Below are 26,407 nucleotides of genomic sequence, written 5' to 3'. Positions count from 1 at the left end.
CTCGCTTAAGAAATTGTTAATAGAATAAATCGAATTTCTGACAATTAATTAAACGCTCATATATCCTTACATTTCTTTAAAAACCAATGATGTAATTGTAATTTGACGATATGAAGTTCTATTATTTTCCACAAATTATCAAACGTGTCACATTGATTTTTGGTCATCGCAATTCGCACCCCCCAATTATGAGTATATGGCATTACCCTTGTTGTAACAAAGAACTCAACCAATCTTCACATAAAATGGGCCAAGAAGAGCTCTTCAAATACTGCATCAATTAGTCAGTCATTCAAACGACTTTTCAACTAATTTCTCCATACAAATTAATCTACAGATGCCATCAAAATTCAAAATTTGTATCAATCGGACACCTTATAAAAATTATATTCATGAACTAGTATATAGCTAGATAACATAGAGAAATTAAATATAGTAATTCATTAGCCAACAAGAGCGCAAGAAATATTTAATATATCTCCCAAGTTCGTAATCATTTTGAGCTCTTAGCCTAGAACTCGGACATTATGAAATTTTCCCAGATTGGAAAAATCTTCAATCATTTTCACGATCAGTGGGAAATGGACTGAACCCATTATCCGCCATGGCTTGCAACGGTCCAAAGAGCGGTCGGGGTAGATTATTCCAGTCATACCAATCCCAACTCTCGCATTTCTCCGGCTCCAGATTTTGCGGCACTTGAGTCGGATCAGCCTGGATCGCACGCACGAACACGGCCACGATATGCAGTGGATTCGATGGGTTTCGCGAGTAGACGTTGTTGGTGACGGTTAAGTAGTCGACTTTGCTGATGTCTAGCCCCGTCTCCTCCTTCACTTCTCTGGCCGCACATTCCTCGAAACTCTCCCCTGAAAAAGAATGCAGATCTTTGATTTTATGATGGAAGCGATTAAATGCGTGGGAAATGAGGAGAGAGTACTACTGACCGAACTCGAGGTGGCCCCCGGGAAGCGCGAAGGTGTCGCGGCCGACGGGAGAGCGGCGGCGCCCCAATAAGACCTTGTTTCCCTTGAGCAGAAACACCGCCACCGCTACTCTGGGACTTGGCGCCACCCCGTCGCTCTCCATTTCGATTATCAAAGTGTAGAATGGATCTACCGAGAAAGGTGTTTGATATATTCCCGCCAAATTGTGTTCCAGTTCCCGCTGTTGCACGTGGACTTGGGGTTCTTGGGCTTCACGTTTTGGGTAATAGCGCATCTACGACAATAAAAACCCAACATGAGTTTTTTTTATGACAAAAAAATTCAAACAATGATGTATTTTTTTTTTTTTATATGAATTACTATTTTTTTAAAAAAAAATTATTAGTTAAAAATTATAATATTTTTTACTGACAATTTATATTTTTAAAAAATTAATACATAATTGCTCCATTTTGTACACATAATTTAAGGAAAAAAATAAGGTCTAAAGAAAGCGAAAAAAAAAATTAACGTTAAATAATTTAATTTACTTTTAAAAAAATGAAATGAGGAAAGGGTCCCACATCCCCACACCCAAATATTATATATACTAGCAACTTTGTGTAACGAAAAAAATGTGACAAACACGTTTGTGTGTAACTTAATACATGTTTTTAAAATAAATTTAATGCAATCAAATAATATAACTAAAATATTTAACACACATATATACACATCATGTACCTTTTAAAAAGACGTTGAACTAAAAAAAACTAAATTAAAACAAATAAAAATAACAATTAAGCATCTTCAACGGAGCACCAAAATGGTGCAAAAATGCACTATTTTGGTGCAAAATCAATCTCGGCGCCCCATTAACTCCTGCACCATATTTGGCGCAGGAAAAGGGGCTGCGCCAAATTTGCGCAGCCCTTCTTATTTTTTTTTTTATATTTTTAAATTATTTTATTATTTTTAAATTATTATATTTATTTGTTTTTTAAATAATAATGAATTTTATTTGTTTTTAAAATTATAAATAATACTTTAATATTTAAATTATTGTTTTAATAATTAAATAATAAAAAAAAATATTATAATAATTCATTTAATTTAATACTTATTTATTTAAAAATATTGAATAATAATAATAATTAATATATGTGAAATAAAAGAAATATTCCGAGAATATTTTTTTTAGTTCAAGATTTGGTGCGAATGGGTTGGAGATGAATGCTGTATTTGGTGCAGAAATTACACTATTTTAGTGCAAAACTTGCACCAAAATGGTTTTTATGGTTGAAGATGGGCTAATAATATCTATATTTATGGATTGTATTAGAAGATGAAATGTCATTTCACAAATATAGTTGTCCGTAAAACGGAGTTGAAGAAAACAGTATCCAAGTTGAACACATATTAATTACTGCAAGAGGAAAAATAATATTTATATCTATCGATACAAAAACCAATTGAACAACATTATATAATTTTAATTTTTTTTTAAAAAAATTACATGTTTAGACATGATAGACAAAATAAGTTCACAAGTCACAATCAAATGCAATTACCAAAGTATCTTAGAAGATCCAAAAACTTACAATAGAAAAATAATTTTTACAAATGAGACATAATTTTAAAAATAACTGTGACAGGCAAAACAATATCACCCTCACCATCAACCATCAAAAATAAAAAAAAATCTTCTTCAAGACAATGTGGTATGGAAAACACCCCATATATAAAAACTAAATTACATCTCAACAAATTGCATCTACGTGATATTTATCTCTACATTTTGATTTTCTCCTTAGCACAAAAATGTAACGCAAGGGTAAGAATAGTATTAGAAGATTCGTAAGACTAAGTTATATAAATGTGAAAAAATTCAAAATGTTTACGGGGTTAGAACATATGATTGTGGAAAACCATTCGATTACGTACAACTATCATTTAGTTTAACAAATGGGTAGCACAAATATATCATAAACAACCATTATTAATTAATTTATAAAACAAAGAATAATTTGTAAAGAACATAATAAGAAACAAATCCAACGGAAAAAAAGAGAAGAAAAGAAAACCTGGAAGAAATGGATAGGTGAAATTTAGATATAGATGACCGTTTCATCTATGTATAATCAAACTTCGAATCTCATTGTTTGAGAAATTTATCGGTTTCCAATGAACAACAATATTCGAACTCCTAAACATATTATGTCACTGTAGAATTTTTTTGAGCCTCAAATGAGGAATTGGTGAGATCTGAAATTAAAAACTTGGAGGGAATATAAGTGAATGGTTATGTCAAAGCAAGATGTGAAAATTGATTGGTGGTTATGAGTTTTATAATCAACGTATTGAACCCATTTTCTCTATTTCGGAAACCTGTATGAGCAAATTTGATATTCTGTTAGTTTTACGCCCTTTGCAAATCAATATTACTAAGCTGATTATGGCCTAATATATGGTACAGTAAATAGAAAGTGTAATGAAGCTTTAATGTTTGGTGAGTAAATGGAAATGTTTACCTTATAAAGATGGTTTGTCCGATGGTTTTGGTGTTCAATATTTTGAAGATTTAATGAATGACTAATGAAGACATGGAAGGCATTCATTGCAGAAAAATTAAATTAAATCAAAGGATAGTTAGGGTAAATTTCAACCTAGCATATGAGTATTACCTCAATGATAGATCTAATGTCCTATTATTTGTCAAGTCAACAATATATAATTAATCACGCGTATGTGTAAAAATAAGAACCATTGGATGTATGGTTTGGGTATTACCCATATGCTAGGATCTCATCTACCGATAGTTAGTATAGATTTAATGAATTCCCGATTTGACTCACCCGTTGTGATTCGTCTTCTGCAATTGTGCTAGTCTTCTGCATTCACTGCGACAAAATTAAATTAAACCAATTGATTGTTTGTCTTCCTGATTTAAGAAATTATATGTCTTCAAACATCAAATTCGGTGGACGGAAAAATTTGTCAACATCAACTGATGAACAGTGAGTTTTTAAAGGAGGTATTGTAAAATAATTCAATACATAGCAAAGGAAGAATAAGAGTAAAGACCTGTAAAATAAAAATAGCCGATAGAGGAAGAGCAATACACATATATTTAACACAAAAAAAATAATAAAATAAGTAGACTTAAACTACAGAGAACATAACCTCCACTACCACACGTTCACAATCCACTACATCTAATTAATAAGACTTAGTCAAACATAATAAGACTTACTCAAATAACCTACTGTACAATAATAATACTTAACATCTTCCCTTAATCTGATATCTACAGATATTAGTTTAGGAATCAATCTGAAAACGTGTTTCTTAGATTAACTTCAGCTTCCTTTGATGAGCAAACTCCAAGCATACTTCGAAGCTTCACAAAAACAGGAGATTTGAGAGGCTTGGTCAATAAGTCTTTCAACTGATTTTCACTTTTGCAATACACTAAATCAACAATTCCATCCTTGCATAAATCACGTAAGAAATGATATCTCACATCAATGTGTTTGCTTTTCCCATGTAAGACTGGATTCTTTGAGAGTTTTATTGTTGAGAGATTATCACAATACATCACAGTCGAACCTTGTTGCTTGTTGTATTGAATTTTCAGTAGCCTTCTCAGCCAAATTACTTGACATGAACTCGAAGCAGCAGCAACAAACTCAGCATCTGTAGTTGATAGAGTCACTATCTGTTGCTTTTTTGATGACCATGTTATAGCTCCAGAATTCAACATGAATACACTACCAGAAGTGCTCTTTCGATCATCAATATCATCGGCATAATCACTATCTGAATAACCAACCAAACTCGAATTTCCACCCTTTCTATAAAGAATTCCAAAATCAACAGTACCTTTCACACATCGTAGAATTTTCTTTGCAGCCAAGAGATGAACTTCAGCTGGATTCTCCATGTATCTGCTAATTAAATTAACAACATACATAAGGTCTGGCCGTGTAGAAGTCAAATACATGAGACTCCCCACAATTTGCTTGTATAAAGTAGGATCCACCTTCTCTCATGCTGCGTTCTTTGAGAGTTTAAGACCAACTTCAGTTGGAGTGACTATAGTATTGCAATCATTGATAGGTGTGTTTTAGTTGCATATTCTAATGAATTTTTATTGTCGTTTAGCATGAATTTATTTAGTTGATTTAAGTATTTTGTTTATATTTCATGCATCATGTCTACATAACATGCTTTCGGATTTATTGTGTAGGAAACAACATTTTATGAAGAAAGTTTGGAGTGCAAAAGAATTGTAGAAAAGAAGAAAATAAAGAAGATGAAAAAGTAGAGCGGTTCGTTAGAGCTGTTAACGAATAGCGCTACCCAACAGCTCTAACGAACAGCCCTTGAAGGAGTGCTATCGCTCTAACGAAGGGCTCTTACTGTAGAAAAGGAAGAAATCTTACTGTAAAAAAGGAAGAAAGAAAGGATGATGCGCTGTTGGAGTTGTGGTTAGCGCTAGTCTTAAGCGCTATCGCGCTTGATACTTGGTGAAAGGCGCAATATGGAGCGCTATCGCGCAGCAATGAGATGAAGGGCGTAGCTGTTGAGCGCAATCGCGCATAAAGAGAATGAAGTGCGCTTAATGATCTGTGCGTACAGATTTGCGAGAAGAAAAGCATCCGCTCGATCCGCGGAACTTGTCCAATCGAGCGGGCCACTTGAGAAATCGGGACAGAGAGTTTGGGAAAATGTCTCGCTCGATCTGCTGACTTTGTCCGATCGAGCAGGATATCGCGCAGAGGAAAAGAATAGAATTTCGGAAATTTAAAATATTATTTTGCGGGCTTTATTTTGTGGGCTTTTCAAAGCAATATAAATACATGATATTTAGACGCAAAATAGGGATCATCAGATCGAAGGAGAGATCAAACGAGAGATTGGAGATGGCTGAAGAACACAGAGGAAACATCTGGTGGCTAGGTTCTATCTTCTGTGTTCTTAGATTTTAATCTTTCTAGTTTTGTACTTGGTTAAGGAAGACAAAACCCTTGATTTTATTTACTTTGTGAGATTCAGATTTTCATTGTTTGATTTTTATCGAGTATCAAGAGTTGTTCTGGTTTATTTCATGCTTGTGTGTTTGATTATTAGACTGATCACCTGATAATTCTTTCGTACAATCTACCGCTAAATTAGAATTCAAATCCGTAATTGCTTGAATCATCTAATTTGTGAAGCAACTACGTTTAATATTTTCTGCTGTTGAATTTATTAATTTTTAGGAATAACAATTGACTAGGCTAAATACAACCGCTGGTGTTTGTGTTGTCTAGCTTCATTAGTTTTACTCATTTGAATGCTATCGTACATTTAAATCTAGATTGCTGTTATCGGATTAATTCATTGGTAAGGATTAATTTTGAATGATGTTTTCTAATTAACTAAAATTAAGGTGAAACAGGAATTTAATTTCCAATGATGAATATTCGATGTGAATTAATTATTTTTAGGGAATCAATGATCGAGTGAATGATTTCAAGGGTGTAGTCGACCGATACCAAGTTTCGTTAATTTATTTATTTTTTTATTTTAATTCTTGCATAGTAGTTAATTCTAAAATTTCCAAATCCCCTTTTATTTATTTTTAGTATTTTTAATAACACAAATAAATTTCACTTTTCTCGTGGGAACGATCCATACTCTCGCTACTACATGTTTATTTAGTTAATCTGAGTTGGGTTAATTTGAGCGTGATACGACTAAGCATTACCAATCATTCATCACAAACCTGTCCAAAATTACTAGAGCATACTTCTTTTGGGAAATGAATACACCAGCGTATGATTGCACTATCTCAATGCCGACAAAAAAGTGCATTAATCCCAAATCAGTCATGTCAAATTCTGTCATCATGGACTTCTTAAAATCAGCAAGCATGGATTTATCATTGCTCATATAAATCAGATCATCAACATACAAACAGACCATCAATATCTTCGTATCATCATCATATTTAGTGTAAAGAGTATGCTCATATGGACATTTAATAAAACCCCCTTTAATAAAATAAGCATTTATACGACTGTACCAAGCCCTTGGTGCTTGTTTTAGCACATATAATCCTTTTTTTAGCCTGTATACTTTTGTTTCACTGCCTCGCTTAGCATATTCAGGTGGTTGCTCAATGTAGACTTTTTCTTCCAACTCTCCATGCAAGAAACCCGACTTCACATCTAGTTGATGGATAGACCATGAGTTTTGGGCAGCCAAGGATAGCACCAAATGAATGATATCAAGTTTTGCTACTGGAGCGAACACCTTTTTGTAATCCACACCAAATTCTTGCTTGTATCCCTTTGCAACAAGACGTGCTTTGTACTTATCAACTTCTCCATCCTTGTTCAACTTGGTTTTATAAACTCATTTAACATCAATTATTTTCTGCCCTTTTGGAAGTTTGGTCAGCTCCCAGCTATTATTCTTTTCGATAGACCCAATCTCCTCATTCATGGCTTTTTGCCACTTTAAGTCCCTAACGGATTCTTGGAATGTAATGGGATCACAATCTGATAACAAAGTATGATGAGAAATTGAATCAAAGTCATCAAATTGAACACCAGTTATCTCATAATCGTGCATCCATATGGGTTTCTTTCGAATACGATGATGTTGTGAATCACCTATAACACTAGCACCTTCTGTTACTGTTGGTGAAGTGTCATTAGGTGCAACATCATTTTGTTGTAAAAGCTGTTGTCTTTCTTTGTGTTCTTCAATGAGACTGTCTAAAACAATGGGAGAAGACTGCTGCCTTTCCCAATTCCAAGTGTTTTTCTCATCGAAAATAACATCTCTGCTGGTCACAATCTTTGTGAGTGGATTAAATAATTTATAAGCTTTGGATACTCACTTACACCAAGAAAAACACATTTTTCACCCTTATCATCAAGTTTCTTCCTCTTCTCGTCCGAGACATGGGCATATGCGATGCAACCAAAATTTTTGAAATGATCCACAACTGGTTTTTGTCCACTCTAGCCCTCTTCCGGTGTCATGTTTTGAACAAAAAAGTAGGACTTCTATTCAACACATGAATACTACAATTTACTGCATCTGGCCAAAAATTCTTTGGAATCTTTCCTCTAGCCAGCAAACTTCTCACCATATTGAGGATGTTTCGGTTTTTTCTCTCCAATACACCATTTTGTTGTGGTGTATATGCAGCTGTGAGTTCTCTTCTTATGCCTTGATCACAACAGAACGTTTCAAATTCTTTTGAACAGTACTCTCCACCACGATCAGTGCGAAGAGATTTAATCTTTTTTTTTGCTTCATTTTCAACACATGTCTTGAAGTTTTTAAACATATCAAAGGCTTCTGATTTTTCTTGCAGAAAATAAACCCAAGTCTTGCAAGAACAGTCGTTAATGAAAGTAATGAAATACCTTTTACCTCCATTAGAAGACGGATTAATGGGTCCACAAATATCAGAATATACCAACTCCAAAACTTTCTTTGCTCTCCATGATTTTGATTGCAAAAATTGCTCCCGGTGTTGTTTTTCAATAATACATTCTTCACACACATTGTTTGGAGGAACAATATGAGGAAGACCAGTTGCCATATTTTTTTTGATATAGTGTCTTCAAGCCATTGAAGTTCAAATGACCATAACAAAAATTCCAAAGCCATGAAGTGTCATCTACTTCAGTAATCAAACAAGATTGGACACTTTCAATTTCTAATGAAAACAACCTGTTTGAACCCATTTTAATAACAACAATAGCACATCTTGAAGGATCATATATCTCACAAGCCTCATGTTTAATTGTTATTATATAACCCTTCTCTTGTAATTGACCAGCACTCAACAAATTATTTTTCAAGTTAGGAACATAAAAGAAATTTGAAATTGTTTCAATGAAACCATTCTTGGTTCGTATATTAATATCTCCTTTTCCCATAACATTCACAGTTGAGTTGTCACCAAAACTTACTGTAGATCAAAAATCTTCATTCAAGATAGAGAAAGAAAACTTACTTCCACACATGTGATTGCTACAACCGGTATCAACATACCATACCTCTGATTGAGGTTGTTCATTGGCTTGAGCAGCCGTCAACAAAATTTCAACTTCTTTTTTTTTCTGCAAAATTTGATTTATCTTTTTTTTCTTTATCAGTAGGCAATTTAGTATAACATTCAGAACGATAATGACCAGGTTTATGGCACCGAAAGCACTCCACCTTGGATTTGTCAAATTGTTGATGTCTGCTTCTGCCTCTATTTTGATAGACTGGTTGCTCGTTATCATTTCTGAAATTTCCTCGTCCTCCTCTTCCTCTACCTCCATCTCTACCACCTCGAATTCCTCTTCCTCCGCCTTTACCTCGATCTGCTGATCTATTAGCTGTCCAAGCATTGCTATTTGTCGAGGCTTTTAAGGCTTGCTCCTCTTTATCTTCCTGTGACATTTTCTGTTCATGAACCAACAAAGACCCTTGCAATTCATCAATTGATAATTCATCAAGGTCTTTAGATTCCTCAATAGCGTAAACAACATAATTAAACTTTGGTGTCATTGATCGAAGAATTTTCTCAATAACAATCACATCATCCATCTTCTCATACCATGGATGCGCATTTTGTTAATGATTGCCATTGTTCTTGAGAAGAAATCAGAAATTGATTCTCTTGACTTCATTCTAAGTGTCTCAAACTCAGATCGAAGTGCCTGAAGCTACTGCCTCTTTGTCCTTGTTGATCATTGAAACTTTTTTTTCCATCGAATCCCATATTTGCTTGAAAGTTTCTTTGCTAAGAATTTTTTCCAAGATTGATCGATCGATGGATTGAAATAGAAAGTTTTTCGCCTTGAGATCTTTAAGGCGTTGTCCTTCTAGTGCTGTTTTTTTGTGCATCTGATAATATGGCACCAGCAACTGGGTCGGTATCCCTTCAGAGACTACCTGCAATTATTCTTTGGACCGCAAAAAATTCTCCATCAACATGCTCCAATGATCATAGTGACCATCAAAGCGTGGAATTGCAGGTTGAACAAAATTTTCAGAGGCCATCAGCTTTTTCTTCTACAGGAAGAAAAATTAACAAAGCTGCTGCTTTGTAATTATATATCTTACCCGCTCTGATACCACTGTAAAACAATTCAATACATAGCAAAGGAAGAAGAAAAGTAAAGATCTGTAAAATAAAAACAGCCAACAGAGGAAGAGCAATACACATATTCAACACAAGAAAAATAATAAAATAAGTAGACTTAAACTACAAAGAACATAACATCCACTATCACACGTTCACAATCCACTACATCTAATTAATAAGACTTAGTCAAACATAATAAGACTTAGTCAAATAACCTACTGTACAATAATAATACTTAACAGGGATTTGTGGCAAATATAAATTTTTTGGTTGAAGTGGGATGTGATACTCGTGACCTAATTTTAAATACAATTAAACAAAATTAAGATTGTATTACTTTATATTTAAATTGGCACTTTTACTTAAACATATATAGTTTACGTTTTGTTTTTATCTATATATATATATATATATATATATATATATATATTTTAGATGAAAAGTATAATTATTTTCTTAAATGATATAATTATTGATTGGATATTTAATTAGACATTATATCTCATTTAATCAATAAGACATAACTTCTTTTAGAATTCTAAGAGCTCCTATCATAACCAACGTCTTATCATTATTTCATCAGTCTATATCCATAAAATCACATTCCTATTTGATTATGCCTTTATTTTAAAAATCTTTATTTTTTAAATTAGATTATTAATTGATTTCAGATTAATATATAATATGTCTTAGTTGATTTTATCCAAATTATTATTATTTTTCGGTCAATTATAATACGTACATGTTCTCTAACGTATTATAATTATTAAATAGCTAGGTAATTAATTGGTCTTTAATAATTTTTATTTAATTAAAAGTACATCTTTGAAATTCCTAACTCTAACTAGGAATGAACCCACGTTCAAGGCTTCATTCTTTTTCATTAAATTATATTATTTCTTCAAAAGTGTAGGAAACCCATTTGCTTTTGTAGATTAACGTTTTTTATATAATGTAATGTAATTACTATTGTAACTCTTTTTTATAAATTACTATCAATATGAAGAATAAATTCCCCTAATTAATTTGCTAACCTTTCATGTCCCTTGTCTTGTGTATATAAATCTCCAATTACATTCATAACAATCCAAGTAATTTTTCATTCTCTACTTAATCCAAAATTCATCATCCCCCAAGAATTCCTAATTTGTTGTTGTCACCTTGTTTCTCTAGTTGACAACACAACATAGCTACCGCCTAATTTTATTTCCTTCCATACTAGTGTATGCTAATTGTTTTTATTAGATTAGAGTAGTGGCATAAAGATTGAAGGCGATAAAAAATAATCATCTTTCAAGTTGAGACATTGGGTATTATGTATTGGTGAATATTTAAGGTTTCTTGAGGTAGATAATTCTTAAGTTATGTCGTGAAGTTGAGGTAGAGGATGATTCACAATAGTCTTCCACTATATGAATATGAGATCGAGGTAAGTGGGCTTCTACCTTTCTTTTGTGTGATATAAGTTTTTATACTTATATTTATTTTTGCGTGTGAGTTAAGTTTTATAACATAAATACTTAAACTTTTGAAAATTCGATCGGCATGATAATATTCGTTTAAATTTGATATATATTATTTATTGGCTATTCGTGATATTATTTGAAGCATGTTAGAATTATTTGGAAATATTTGAGATGCACTGTTAAGAGTCGATTTAGAAATGGTTAAGGAATTTCCGACGATTTGATTTGATTTGATATGGCCCTGATGCGGTGGGTTATAATAACCGTTCCTTTGGCCTCGCCCCTTAGAGGAGTAACATATAGGGGACTGATCAGTAGAACCACGGAAAATGAGATAATTAACAGTGCAATTGTAACACCCGGTATTTTAAATACGTAAATCCGCATGCATAATTAGGGAATTTAATTATTTAAATTTGTGATTTATGGGTTAAATAATTATGTGAATTATTTGTGCATGATTTAATTTATTTTTAAGCATTTAACCCATAATTAGTGATTTTTATGATTTTTAGTATTTTAAGTATTTTATCGCGTTGACGGGACCGTGGACGGACGAGATGACAATTTTCTATCCAATTTATTTCATGAGCCTTTTAAAAGCCCAAAAATATTATTTTGAGTTTTATTTCCTCAAAAATTTTAGTATTTAATTTTATATAATTTTAGAAGTCCGTTTTTATTCAAAATAAGCCAAAATAATGACTTTTTATTATCTTTAAAATTTCCCTAAATTAATATTTTTGGATTTTTATATTTTTTTTTAAATTTTGTTATCAGATTTCTTTTCTTAATTAGATTTTTAAGTTATATATTTTATATATTAAAATCCTTATTAATATATTTAATTTCCTAAAAACCTATTTTATTAAAAACTTAACCTAATCTACCCCAAACCCATCGACCCTAAGCCCCAGCCGACACCCCACTCTCCTCCATCACTCTCCATCGTTTCCAGCAGCCTCCAACTACTCCATAGCTCGGTTTTTGAAGGTCCAAGTCGGTTGTCGTCGTTCCGTCGTCCCGGAATCGTCCCACACTCAATTTTTCTTTTCGTTTTCGGTGAAAGGCATGATTTTCTTCCATTTTTTTCGTACCTATCAGATATTATGTTGTGTGGATTGTGTATGCATCGAAAACTTTCAAGTTTTTTTCAAAAAAATGGTCCGGTTGTTTCAGTTTTATGCGCAAGGTTCCTTGTTTTCCTTTTTCATGTTCACGTTTTCGGTCCACCATGGCTGGTATGGCTGCTGGTCAGAGTCCTAGGTAGTGTGAGGAGGTTCTGGACCGAATGACTCGAGTGGCTCGAGCCAAACGGCCCCAGGAAGTCTGCTGGTGCGGTTCGGCCTCCCTTGGTGCACAGTCTAGGGTTTTGGGAAATGGGCTTCGGGTTCGGTGGTCCAGGCTGCATGGGGCTGGGGGCTGGTACGGGTTAGGTCCGCCCAGACGTGGGCCACGTCTGGGCGGCGGCGCTCCGGCCAAGGGTGGCCGGAGCAGGCCGGCAGCAGCCACGGAGGGGCTGCTGCTCTCGGCCGCAGCCGAGATGGGGTTAGGGCTACGGGTTCTAGGTTTTCCTATGGGCTTCCGGGTCGGGTCGATGGTCCGGGTCAAGTTCATGGGTCATGGGTTAAGTTAGTGGGTCCGGGTCCGGGTTAAGTTAATTGGGCTCGGGTAATTTTTTTAATTTTAAGTTAATTATTAAATTTAAGTGTTTTATTGGGTTAATTAGCTTAATTATATTTTTGGGCTTCACTTAAGTTTACTAATGGGCTTAATTAATTTAATTATGTTGATCCACTAATTTCTATGGGCTTTAGGGCCCATGGAAATTATTGGGCCAGTCTTTGGGCTTTTGGGCCCATTGGGTCAGAATTGTGTTATTGGGCTTTAGTTAATTTTAATTGGGCTTAGAATAATTTTATTGGGCTTAAGTATGTTAATGGGCCAGATTTAAGTAATTGGGCTTGAGTGTTAGAGCCAGCAGTCCGGTACAATCCATGAGAAATTGCATGTGTTCTGAATATATTTTTAATTATTTTTATGCATTGAAGTTATTTTAATATTTATATGTTAGTATGAAATTAAATTAAATATATATGAAGGACACACATTTTATTTAAGTACATGCATTCATGAAATAATTTTATGTACGATTAAATGTTTAAGGTTGAGCAATAATAAAATATTTTTATGTTGGAAGTTGAAGTAGTGTGACAATTTGAGATTTGAGGGGGATTCGTCCCCATATGTAAACTATTGAAGGGCAGTTTACTGCCAATTTAAGAGGTGATTCGTCACCGCCACGTACGTTGGTTTTCACGCTGATCAGTATTTAATGTATGATTTAAGGTTATACTACGGATACAACCATACGATGTTAAAAAATAATTTGCTCAACAATATTTATGTGGTATGTTATTTAAGATAATTTAAGTTATGATATGTTATGATGTTTTTAAGCATGCACCTTCATGTATATGTTATGTATTAGTATTAAATTGATTTAAATTATTTTGAACCCTTGTTATGTTAGCATGTTGGGCCTCAAGGCTCACTACACTGGTATGGTGCAGGTGAGTTCGTAGAGGAGGATGTAGTACCCACCGGAGGCGAGGACGTATGAGCAGACTGGCAGTGATCCCCGTGACCGTGATAGATGTCTGAGTCACATTGCATGTTTTGAATATTTTTTTAGCATGTTACATTTTTAAGTATTTTTTTTCAGTGGTTGTGTTTTGGAATATTTTATTTAAATATTTTCAGTGCATGCAAACTTTAATCATTTTATTTATGCAGTATTTTAATTCAATATTTGACTCAGATATTTATTTTATTAAAGAATACATTTTTATTTAAGTTATTTATTTATTTATTTATTTTAAATTATTTTATTCTGTGCATATATGTATGGGCATATATGTACATATTTTATTTAGTAAGTAAATAAAAAAAAAAAATTTCCGCATATTTATTTATTAATTATAGAGTTAGGGTCGTTTCAGTTGGTATCAGAGCACGGTCCTTGGAGGGGTCATTACTGCTATGCGAGCTCAGAAATCCACGCTACCGGTCTGTAAGTTTTAAGTGTTTATAGTATGATTTAATTCTTTGGATTTAAGGTAGCATTACTTTTAAACCACTTAGTTATGCATGGCGATACGTAAAGAAATATGTGGTGGTGCAAAATGCCTCCCAGACCGATGAACAGACGTGGGGGATCTCCACCTACACCTCCACCTCTACCTCCGCAGAACCCTCTAGCAGCATTGGAGCAGGCCAATGCGAATATGATGGCAGGGATTACTGCTCTGTTAGAGCAGCAGGCTACTCGTCCTAGGTTGTCCCATGAGGAGGACGTTGCTGAGAGGTTCCAGAAGAAGGGACCGAAGGAGTTCCTTGGTACCACCGATCCTTTGGTGGCTGAGGGGTGGATTCGCTCTCTGGAGTCCATCTTTGCTTATATGGGGATCACAGACGCCGACAGGGTGAACTGTGCGACTTACATGCTGAGAGGAGATGCAGCTCTATGGTGGGAGGGTGCTGCCAGGGGAGTTCACCTTCCTACACTGTCTTGGGCGGAGTTCAGGCGTGTCTTCTACGCCAAGTATTTCACGGAGGATGTGAGGAGTCGCATGATCTGGGAGTTTATGAGTCTCCGCAAGGGGGACAGGTCTGTTGTGGAGTACGTGAGCCAGTTCGAGCGGGGCTGTCATTTTGTGCCTCTGATTGCAGACAGTCCACCGGAGAAGATGAGACAGTTTGTGGAGGGACTGAGAGCGGATATTAAGCACGACGTACGTATGATGGATGTCGCTACATATGAGGCGGCAGTTAGTAGAGCACTGAGGTCAGAGGAGGGTAGGAGAGAGATGCAGAGCGATCAGCAAGGGAAGAGGCAGTTTCAGGCTGGGTATCAGCGACCACCTTCGCAGCCTCCTGCGAAGAAGCAGTTTACAGGGCCGGCTAAGGGCCTGAATCCGCAGCAGAGGCCGCAGCAGCAGAGGCCACAACAGCAGAGGGGCGGGGCCCCTAATGCCATAGGTTTTCCTACTTGCCCGAAGTGTCAGAAGATGTATTCGGGACCATGTTTGTTGGGAGCAGGGGTTTGCTATCACTGTAGGGAGCCAGGGCATCAGATAGCTAACTGCCCGAGGAAGAAGAACACTGCTGGTAGAGTGTTCGTCATGCAGGCCGAGGAGGTAGATCCAGACACCTCCTTGATCACCGGTATATCTTACCCCTAACATTTTAATAATTTTCCTTTGGTTAAAATTTCGTCTTTATTTTGGAATTGTTGTTATTTGGGTTATTTAACTGCATGTTAGAATAGGAAGCATGTTTTACTTGTGATTAGAATTAAGAATTAGTAGTGACTCGTTGGGGAAAATTTGGTAGTGGTATGAAATTGTTGGGAATTTTCTGCGTGCAGGGAGAATTCTAGTTGGAGGCAACTCCACGTTTGCGTTGCTAGATTCAGGAGCTACGCATTCGTTTATCTCCCTGGAGTTTATCAGGCGGGTAGACATCACACCTGAGATTATTGACAGTGGGTATGATGTTACTATGCCGTCAGGGCAGATTATTTCTACCTCGAAGGTTATTCGAGGACTGGAGTTGGAGCTGCAGGGACACTCCGTTCGAGCAGATGTGGTGGTTTTGCCATTGAGTGGTTTCGATTTGATTTTGGGTATGGACTGGTTGACAGTCAATGGAGCTTCGATTGATTTTCGTCGGAGATCAGTGTCAGTGAGACCTACAGTAGGCGACCCGTTCACTTTTCATGCATCTCAGAGCAGTGATATTCCTCAGGTGATATCTCTTATTCAGGCGAGGAAGTTGTTGAGACGGGGTTGCCAGGGGTTTCTAGCGAGCATCGTCACGACTTCAGAACCATCTAGCAGATCATTATCAGAGATAGAGGTGGTTCGTGACTTTCCGGATGTCTTTCCGGAGGATGTTGCAGGAATTCCACCAGCGAGAGATGTGGAGTTCGGCATCGACTTGGTATCAGACACCGTGCCTATCTCTAAGGCACCGTACAGACTTGCTCCTACCGAGATGAAAGAGTTGAAGGAGCAGATTCAGGAGTTGTTAGAGAAAGGCTTTGTTCGTCCTAGCTTTTCTCCGTGGGGAGCTCCGGTGTTATTTGTGAAGAAGAAGGATGGCAGTATGAGACTGTGCATCGATTACCGAGAGCTCAACAAGGTCACAGTGAAGAACAAGTATCCACTGCCGAGGATAGAGGATTTATTTGACCAGTTTCAGGGAGCTTCGGTGTTCTCCAAGATCGACCTGCGATCTGGTTATCATCAGTTGCGTGTTAGAGATGCAGATGTGTCTAAGACTGCTTTCAGGACACGATATGGGCATTACGAGTTCTTAGTGATGCCATTTGGGACGACCAATGCTCCAGCGGTTTTCATGGATCTCATGAACCGAGTCTTTCAGCCGTATCTAGATCAGTTCATCATAGTTTTCATTGATGATATCTTGATCTATTCTAGGAGCATCGAGGAGCATAGACAGCATTTTCAGACAGCCTTGCAGACTTTGAGGGAGCATCGTTTGTATGCCAAGTTCAGCAAGTGCGAGTTTTGGCTTGAGCAGGTGGCATTTCTTGGCCACATTATTTCGAGAGATGGGATTGCAATTGATCAGTCGAAGGTTGAGGCAGTGCAGAATTGGGGTATTCCGAAGAATGCTTCGGAGATTCGCAGTTTCTTGGGTTTGGCAGGATATTATAGGAAGTTCATCAAGAGTTTTTCCTCTATTGCAGTACCCTTGACTTCCTTAACCAAGAAGAATGCGAAGTTTATCTGGAGTTCAGACTGTCAGAGGAGCTTCGATCAGCTGAAGGAAGCACTCACTACTGCACCGGTGTTAGCAGTGACAGTACCACACGAGGAGTTAGTGGTGTACACCGATGCGTCTAAGCTGGGTTTAGGCGCAGTACTTATGCAGTGTGGCAAGGTTATTGCGTATGCGTTGAGGCAGCTGAAGGTTCATGAGCAGAATTACCCGACGCATGACTTAGAGTTAGCAACAGTGGTTTTCGCTTTGAAAATCTGGAGGCACTATCTGTATGGAGAGAAGTGCAAGATTTTCACAGACCACAAGAGTCTCAAGTACTTCTTCACACAGAAGGAGTTGAACATGAGACAGCGCCGATGGTTGGAGTTGGTGAAAGATTATGACTGTGACATTAGCTACCATCCGGGTAAAGCTAATATAGTAGCAGATGTTTTGAGTCGGAAGTCGTCAGTGGTCTCATGTTTGACCGTACAGTTACCACTACGGAGCGAGATTCAGAGATTTGACTTGGAGTGTTATCCGAGTGGTCATGCACCGAGCTTGTCAGTGTTGACGGTGCAGCCAGTTCTGCGAGATCGGATTAGGGATGGACAGTCTACTGATGAGGAGTTGCAGCGATGGAGACAGAGAGATGAGGCTAGGGGTAACCTCTTGTATACAGTGGTGGATGGTATCGTTCAGTACCGTGGTAGGATGTGGGTACCGAACGTCGATCAGTTGAGAGCTGAGATTTTAGCAGAGGCTCACACATCTCCGTACTCCATTCACCCTGGAAGTACGAAGATGTACAAAGATTTGCAGCTATTGTATTGGTGGCCCGGGATGAAGAGTGACATCGGGAGAGTGGTGTCAGAGTGCTTGACTTGTCAGCAAGTCAAGGCAGAGCATCAACGTCCAGCAGGACTTCTTAGACCTCTTCCTATTCCGGAATGGAAATGGGAGAATATTACGATGGACTTTGTGGTTGGCTTACCGAGGAGTGCCAGAGGTTGCACAACGATTTGGGTGATTGTGGATAGACTCACCAAGTCAGCTCATTTCTTGCCGGTGAGGACTACTTATTCTTTGACACAGTATGCAGAGCTTTACATCAGAGAGATTGTTAGACTACATGGCATACCAGTGTCTATTGTGTCAGACAGAGATCCGAGATTCACATCTGCGTTTTGGAAGAGTCTGCACACAGCATTGGGGACTAGGCTTTTGTTCAGCACAGCATTCCATCCCCAGACAGATGGTCAGTCTGAGAGAGTGATCCAGGTTCTCGAGGATCTTCTGAGAGCTTGTGTCATTGATTTTCGGGGCTCTTGGGAGACTAGACTGCCATTAGTGGAGTTTACCTATAACAACAGTTTTCAGTCGTCTATAGGTATGGCTCCTTATGCAGCATTGTACGGGAGGAGATGAAGATCTCCTGTGCATTGGGATGAGGTTGGTGAGTGGATTTTACTGGGTCCTGAGATTGTGCAGCAGACAGCTAACATTGTGACTCAGATTCGAGATCGGATGAGGACTGCTCAGAGTCGTCAGAAGAGTTATGCAGATGCCAGACGACGAGATTTGGAGTTCGCTGTAGGTGATCACGTATTCCTGAAGGTGTCACCTATGAAGGGAGTAGTGCGTTTTGGCCGGAGAGGCAAGCTTAATCCGAGGTATATAGGGCCATTCGAGATCTTGGAGAGAGTTGGCACGTTGGCCTACCGTTTAGCTCTACCACCAGGGCTAGCGGCAGTGCACAACGTTTTCCATGTATCCATGCTTCGGAGATATGTCTCTAACCCGTCGCATGTGTTGGATTTCGAGCCCTTGCAGTTGCCACCAGATCTAGTGTATGAGGAGAGGCCAGTGCGGATCTTGGCTAGGGAGGAGCGGAGGCTTAGGACGCGGGTCATACCGATGGTCAGAGTCCAGTGGCTGAATCACTCAGAGGAGGAAGCTACTTGGGAGACCGAGACAGACATGAGGACTCGCTACCCGGAGTTGTTTGGGTAAGTACTTTAAATTTCGAGGACGAAATTCAATTTAAGGGAGGGAGAATTGTAACACCCGGTATTTTAAATACGTAAATCCGCATGCATAATTAGAGAATTTAATTATTTAAATTTGTGATTTATGGGTTAAATAATTATGTGAATTATTTGTGCATGATTTAATTTATTTTTAAGCATTTAACCCATAATTAGTGATTTTTATGATTTTTAGTATTTTAAGTATTTTATCGCGTTGACGGGACCGTGGACGGACGAGATGACAATTTTCTATCCAATTTATTTCATGAGCCTTTTAAAAGCCCAAAAATATTATTTTGAGTTTTATTTCCTCAAAAATTTTAGTATTTAATTTTATATAATTTTAGGAGTCCGTTTTTATTCAAAATAAGCCAAAATAATGACTTTTTATTATCTTTAAAATTTCCCTAAATTAATATTTCTGGATTTTTATATATTTTTTTAAATTTTGTTATCAGATTTCTTTTATTAATTAGATTTTTAAGTTATATATTTTATATGTTAAAATCCTTATTAATATATTTAATTTCCTAAAAACCTATTTTATTAAAAACTTAACCTAATCTACCCCAAACCCATCGACCCTAAGCCCCAGCCGACACCCCAACTCCATAGCTCGGTTTTTGAAGGTCCAAGTCGGTTGTCGTCGTCCCGTCGTCCCGGAATCGTCCCACACTCAATTTTTCTCTTCGTTTTCGGTGAAAGGCATGATTTTCTTCCATTTTTTCGTACCTATCAGATATTATGTTGTGTGGATTGTGTATGCATCGAAAACTTTCAAGTTTTTTTCAAAAAAATGGTCTGGTTGTTTCAGTTTTATGCGCAAGGTTCCTTGTTTTCCTTTTTCATGTTCACGTTTTCGGTCCACCATGGCTGGTATGGCTGCTGGTCAGAGTCCTAGGTAGTGTGAGGAGGGTCTGGACCGAATGACTCGAGTGGCTCGAGCCAAACGGCCCCAGGAAGTCTGCTGGTGCGGTTCGGCCTCCCTTGGTGCACAGTCTAGGGTTTCGGGAAATGGGCTTCGGGTTCGGTGGTCCAGGCTGCATGGGGCTGGGGGCTGGTGCGGGTTAGGTCCGCCCAGACGTGGGCCACGTCTGGGTGGCGGCGCTCCGGCCAAGGGTGGCCGGAGCAGGCCGGCAGCAGCCACGGAGGGGCTGCTGCTCTCGGCCGCAGCCGAGATGGGGTTAGGGCTACGTGTTCTAGGTTTTCCTATGGGCTTCCGGGTCGGGTCGGTGGTCCGGGTCAAGTTCATGGGTCATGGGTTAAGTTAGTGGGTCCGGGTCCGGGTTAAGTTAATTGGGCTCGGGTAATTTTTTTAATTTAAGTTAATTATTAAATTTAAGTGTTTTATTGGGTTAATTAGCTTAATTATATTTTTGGGCTTCACTTAAGTTTACTAATGGGCTTAATTAATTTAATTATGTTGATCCACTAATTTCTATGGGCTTTAGGGCCCATGGAAATTATTGGGCCAGTCTTTGGGCTTTTGGGCCCATTGGGTCAAAATTGTATTATTGGGCTTTAATTAATTTTAATTGGGCTTAGAATAATTTTATTGGGCTTAAGTATGTTAATGAGCCAGATTTAAGTAATTGGGCTTGAGTGTTAGAGCCAGCAGTCCGGTACAATCCATGAGAAATTGCATGTGTCCTGAATATATATTTAATTATTTTTATGCATTGAAGTTATTTTAATATTTATATGTTAGTATGAAATTAAATTAAATATATATGAAGGACACACATTTTATTTAAGTACATGCATTCATGAAATAATTTTATGTACGATTAAATGTTTAAGGTTGAGCAATAATAAAATATTTTTATGTTGGAAGTTGAAGTAGTGTGACAATTTGAGATTTGAGGGGGATTCGTCCCCATATGTGAACTATTGAAGGGCAGTTTACTGCCAATTTAAGAGGTGATTCGTCACCGCCACGTACGTTGGTTTCCACGCTGATCAGTATTTAATGTATGATTTAAGGTTACACTACGGATACAACCATGCGATGTTAAAAAATAATTTGCTCAACAATATTTATGTGGTATGTTATTTAAGATAATTTAAGTTATGATATGTTATGATGTTTTTAAGCATGCACTTTCATGTATATGTTATGTATTAGTATTAAATTGATTTAAATTATTTTGAACCCTTGTTATGTTAGCATGTTGGGCCTCTAGGCTCACTATACTGGTATGGTGCAGGTGAGTTCGTAGAGGAGGATGTAGTACCCACCGGAGGCGAGGACGTATGAGCAGACTGGCAGTGATCCCCGTGACCGTGATAGATGTCTGAGTCACATTGCATGTTTTGAATATTTTTTTAGCATGTTACATTTTTAAGTATTTTTTTTCAGTGGTTGTGTTTTGGAATATTTTATTTAAATATTTTCAGTGCATGCAAACTTTAATCATTTTATTTATGCAGTATTTTAATTCAATATTTGACTCAGATATTTATTTTATTAAAGAATACATTTTTATTAAGTTATTTATTTATTTATTTATTTTAAATCTTTTTATTCTGTGCATATATATATGGGCATATATGTACCTATTTTATTTAGTAAGTAAATAAATAAATAAAAAATTCAGCATATTTATTTATTAATTATAGAGTTAGGGTCGTTTCAGCAATATTTGCTTCGTATTTGTTCAAATTCAGCATGCTTATTTTGTTTCGAGATTATGAAATATACATGAGTACATGTAAATATATTTTGGTGTTTATCGTGCTTGATCGGCCCCCACTTGCTGAGTGTTTCCCAAAACACTCACCCCCTTAATTTGCTCCCCAGATAAGAATGAAGATGAGTTAGATGACGAAGAACAAAATAAGTACTGAGATTGGTGAGGATGGATCAGTTCAAGTTGAAGAAATATTTTTACTTTAAATTTCAGTTTCGCTTCCGCATTGTCGCACTTGTGTTTTTTTTTTTTTTTTTTTTCTGTAAAAACAGTTATGGTTTATGAAATAGACTGGTTTTTGGCAAGACTTGTACTATGAGGCTTGTTGTTTCAATGTTAAATTGTTAAACAACGCCGATGTCAACTAGACCCGGTTTCGGGGCGTGACATGGGAGGTGGAAACCGCCAGGAGGTTATGACTTATTTTCTCCATCTCACCCAAGATGAGCGAAGACTGAAGAGGTGGATGACGGTTTTTCCCATATCAAATGGTTATTTAAGGTATTAAGGTATTTTGTTTTTTAATTTTTTTTAAAAATTGATTTGGCCATATCTATTCCTATATATTATGTAAGAATCTCTTAGTATCTTGGTATGCTAATTTAAAAAATTAAATAAATTAAAAAAACCACCCACACACTTAAAAAAAAAACCACCCACACACTCAACCGCTTTTATCCACTATCTCAATTTTTTTCCTTCAGTTATGATTTCTTTTTTTTTTCATTGAATTATTTTTTTCTCTCCGATTTTTGTATTTAATATATAATACAATAATTTTTTTCGTCGGCTTTAATTTAAATATAACTTTATTATAAAAATGGAGTTAACACGCAATGCGTGCAAAAAAATGTTAGTCAAAATATATGGGTCATACCAAACAGTTGGTATAATATCCACACTCTATATAGCATGATGGATGTTAGGGACACTTAAGATTTTGTTTTTCTTTGATTCTGTCTTCTTTGGTCTTAATTTTAAAACAGAAAATAATTATTTTTTAAAACAAAAAAAAATTCATTAAAAAAAATTAATATAATGACTTCATGACATCATGTGCAAATGTTAATAAAATTTACAGTCCTAACAGTTATTGGACTCAGGTGGATCTACAGCCCAAAACTAGGCCCAAAATAGACAAGGCTTACATATATATTGTTCCCAAGGGTCAACGGCTTTCTCTCACTCTCTTGTTGACTAATAATTCCTCCATTTCTCTCAATAGAGACACGTATATAATTATTAATTTAAAAATAAATTAAAGCAACTTATATCTTTGACATATATTTCTCAAATATATGGTAGCGATAGGAATGAGCATCTATAAATTAATATATGTCTATGATAGTCATTCTAGTGTTTGAAGAACAAGGTATTAAATAAAATACCGTGTTTACCGAGAATTTCAACGTTTCAAATATTATTAATATTTTATATTTTGATATATAAGGTATTAAATAAAATACCGTGTTTATCGAGAATTTCGACGTTTCAAATATTAATCATATTTTATATTAAATTGTGTATACACACTTTTCATATATATATATATATATATATATATAGAAATTTTCAGCTGCCCAACCCTGTTTTATCACTTGGTTCGCGACCATTAAAACCCGGTAGTGGGTTTTAGTGATGCAAAAAAAAAAAACAATAACCACTAAAACCCACTACCGGAATTTAGTGGTCGCGGACCAAGTGAAAAAATATAGTTGGACAACTGAAAATTTCTATATATATATATATATATAAATATATGGGAACGGGAATTGATGTGTAGGATAACCAATAATATTTTTTTTATTATTACGTCATTTGTGTAGTAGAGGTTGAGGATTTATTATTACTAGTAAACGACGCACACACATTGCATGCGCAAAGAATAAATGAATATTATTTATGGTTTGTTTGTATTAAATTAACTTTTTTTAAAAAAACATTTCGTGAAGTCATAATATCTTACAATTAATATTGTACAATGAGCATTCTATTAAGAAATAAGACATCTATTTTCAAAATCATAATATGGTAGACACATTTTTAAATATGTTAAGATAGCGTTAGAGATGTACAATAATATAGTATAGGCTATATTTTTTTTTAAATTTCGGTTCTTCTGTTGTGGCCATTTAACTAAATTCACTGGCTAGAATTCAATGGTTATTAGAAGTAAAATGAGTTTCTATCTTGATTACAATAACTCAACGTAACTTAAAATTGCAGCTAATAATAAAGGCTTAGTGATCACATATCCCAATCCTTTGAACGTCCTTGAAATTAGAACAATAAAAGTCAGTACAAATTTTAGTTTGTACTACGAAAAAAATAAAAGTTTTAAGATAGACACAATAAAAACACATATGCAATATCTCCTTAAAAAAACACATGCATGGTGCCAGGAGTGCTTCTTAATTGATTTTTAAAAATAAAAAAAGCAAACATGTTAACCAACCTACTACACAATATATCGCATTCCTCTAGCCGAACAACATTTGCAAATCTGTCCCCAAGTATACCTGATTGCCCCACTTTAAAAACTAAGTAAACAATTTTTTCATTCATCACTCGATAGTTATAGTTAATAAAAGCTGAGAATTTTTATGCCGCCACTTGAATTTTTTTTTTAAAAAAAATTTGAAGTTCTTACTTTATAAAATTTTATGCTATACATATATTAACAAAATAAGTAATCAAGGAATTTTTGTCAATCATTTACCTTTGATATAATATTGAATATGTGCTCTTACTTTGAGAGTCGTGGTTAACTCACTGAAGCAAGCTACTGAGTTTTGTGTTCCATCGTCTAAGAGTAATGCTTTGAATATGCCTGTATCAACATGTCGTAACATGGGTAAAATAAAATAAATAAAATTTGAATAGGAAATTTGATTGTATTTACTAAAAAATCTTCTTTTGGGCATTTTATCAAGCATGTACAGAGCATTTCACCGAATAAGGATGAGATGCAAAACTGTATGACTAAAACATAAAAATTGTATAATAATATCTCATCCGTGTACATCTTGGAAATAATACAATGAATATGAATCATGGTAAAAAGCAGAACTAAAGGATAACAAATTACCCATAAATTTGAAGAACGATCAACTGATTTGAATTTATCGCCTCTTGCTGAGAATCGTTTTCTGCAAAACATTAAAACAATGTCATTGACATTATGTCAGGAAAAAAAATTAGGAACTAAATAAACATTAACTTATTTTAACGAAAAATTGGAAAGAAATAGGGCCATTGATGGGGCTGAGTTAGTCAAACATAATAAGACTTAGTCAAACAACCTACTGTACAATAATAATACTTAACATCCTCACTTAAATTGATATCTACAAATATTAGTTTAGGAATCAATCTGAAAACGTGTTTCTTAGATTAACTTCAGCTTCCTTTAATGAGCAAACTCCAAGCATACTTCAAAGCTTCACAAAAATAGGAGATTTGAGAGGCTTGGTCAATAAGTCTTCCAACTGATTTTCACTTTTGCAATACACTAAATCAACAATTCCATCCTTGCATAAATCACGTAAGAAATGATACCTCACATCAATATGTTTGCTTCTCCCATGTAAGACTGGATTCTTTGAGAGTTTTATTGTTGAGAGATTATCACAATACATCACAGTCGGACATTGTTGCTTGTTGTATTGAATTTCCAGTAGCTTTCTCAGCCAAATTACTTGACATGAACTCGAAGCAGTAGCAACAAACTCAGCCTCTGTAGTTGATAGAGTCAATACTTGTTTCTTCTTTGATGACCATGTTATAGCTCCAGAATTCAACATGAATACACTACCAAAAGTGCTCTTTCGATCATCAATATCACCGACATAATCACTATCTGAATAACCAACCAAACTCGAATTTTCACCCTTTCTATAAAGAATTCCAAAATCAACAGTACCCTTCACATATCGTAGAATTTTCTTTGCAGCCAAGAGATGAACTTCAGCTGGATTCTCCATGTATCTGCTAATTAAATTAACAACATACATAAGGTCTGGCCGTGTAGAAGTCAAATACATGAGACTCCCCACAATTTGCTTGTATAAAGTAGGATCCACCTTCTCTCCTGCTGCGTTCTTTGAGAGTTTAAGACCAACTTCAGTTGGAGTGACTATAGTATTGCAATCATTCATCACAAACCTGTCCAAAATTTCTAGAGCATACTTCTTTTGGGAAATGAATACACCAGCGTATGATTGCACTACCTCAATGCCAAGAAAATAGTGCATTAATCCCAAAACATTCATGTCAAATTCTGTCATCATGGACTTTTTAAAATCAGCAAGCATGGATTTATCATTGCTCATATAAATCAGATCATCAACATACAAGCAGA

The 26,407-nt window shown here is 35.9% G+C and overlaps 1 protein-coding gene across 2 annotated transcripts; it reads right to left on the bottom strand.

Annotated features, from left to right (window-relative positions):
• Positions 1–388: 388 nt before the first annotated feature.
• On the bottom strand, positions 389–25,499 carry LOC140875838 (nudix hydrolase 1-like). 2 transcript variants are annotated; one of them, XM_073279641.1, is made up of 6 exons: positions 25,375–25,499; positions 25,136–25,196; positions 24,767–24,877; positions 3,782–3,826; positions 948–1,221; positions 389–869 (listed from the first exon to the last, which is right to left on the bottom strand). In XM_073279641.1, the coding sequence occupies exons 4-6, from the start codon at positions 3,821–3,823 to the stop codon at positions 556–558; spliced, it is 630 nt and encodes a 209-aa protein (XP_073135742.1). In that variant the 5' UTR covers positions 3,824–3,826; positions 24,767–24,877; positions 25,136–25,196; positions 25,375–25,499; the 3' UTR covers positions 389–555. The 2 variants fall into 2 exon arrangements, with proteins under 2 accessions (XP_073135742.1, XP_073135741.1); XM_073279640.1 differs by lacking the exon at positions 25,375–25,499 and having other exon boundaries at positions 25,136–25,302.
• Between the last annotated feature and the right edge of the window lie 908 nt (positions 25,500–26,407).

Source organism: Henckelia pumila, chromosome 1, assembly GCF_033568475.1.
Source record: "Henckelia pumila isolate YLH828 chromosome 1, ASM3356847v2, whole genome shotgun sequence".
In the NCBI taxonomy this organism is placed as follows: domain Eukaryota; kingdom Viridiplantae; phylum Streptophyta; class Magnoliopsida; order Lamiales; family Gesneriaceae; genus Henckelia; species Henckelia pumila.
This window is presented reverse-complemented; position numbering and strand designations above follow the sequence as displayed.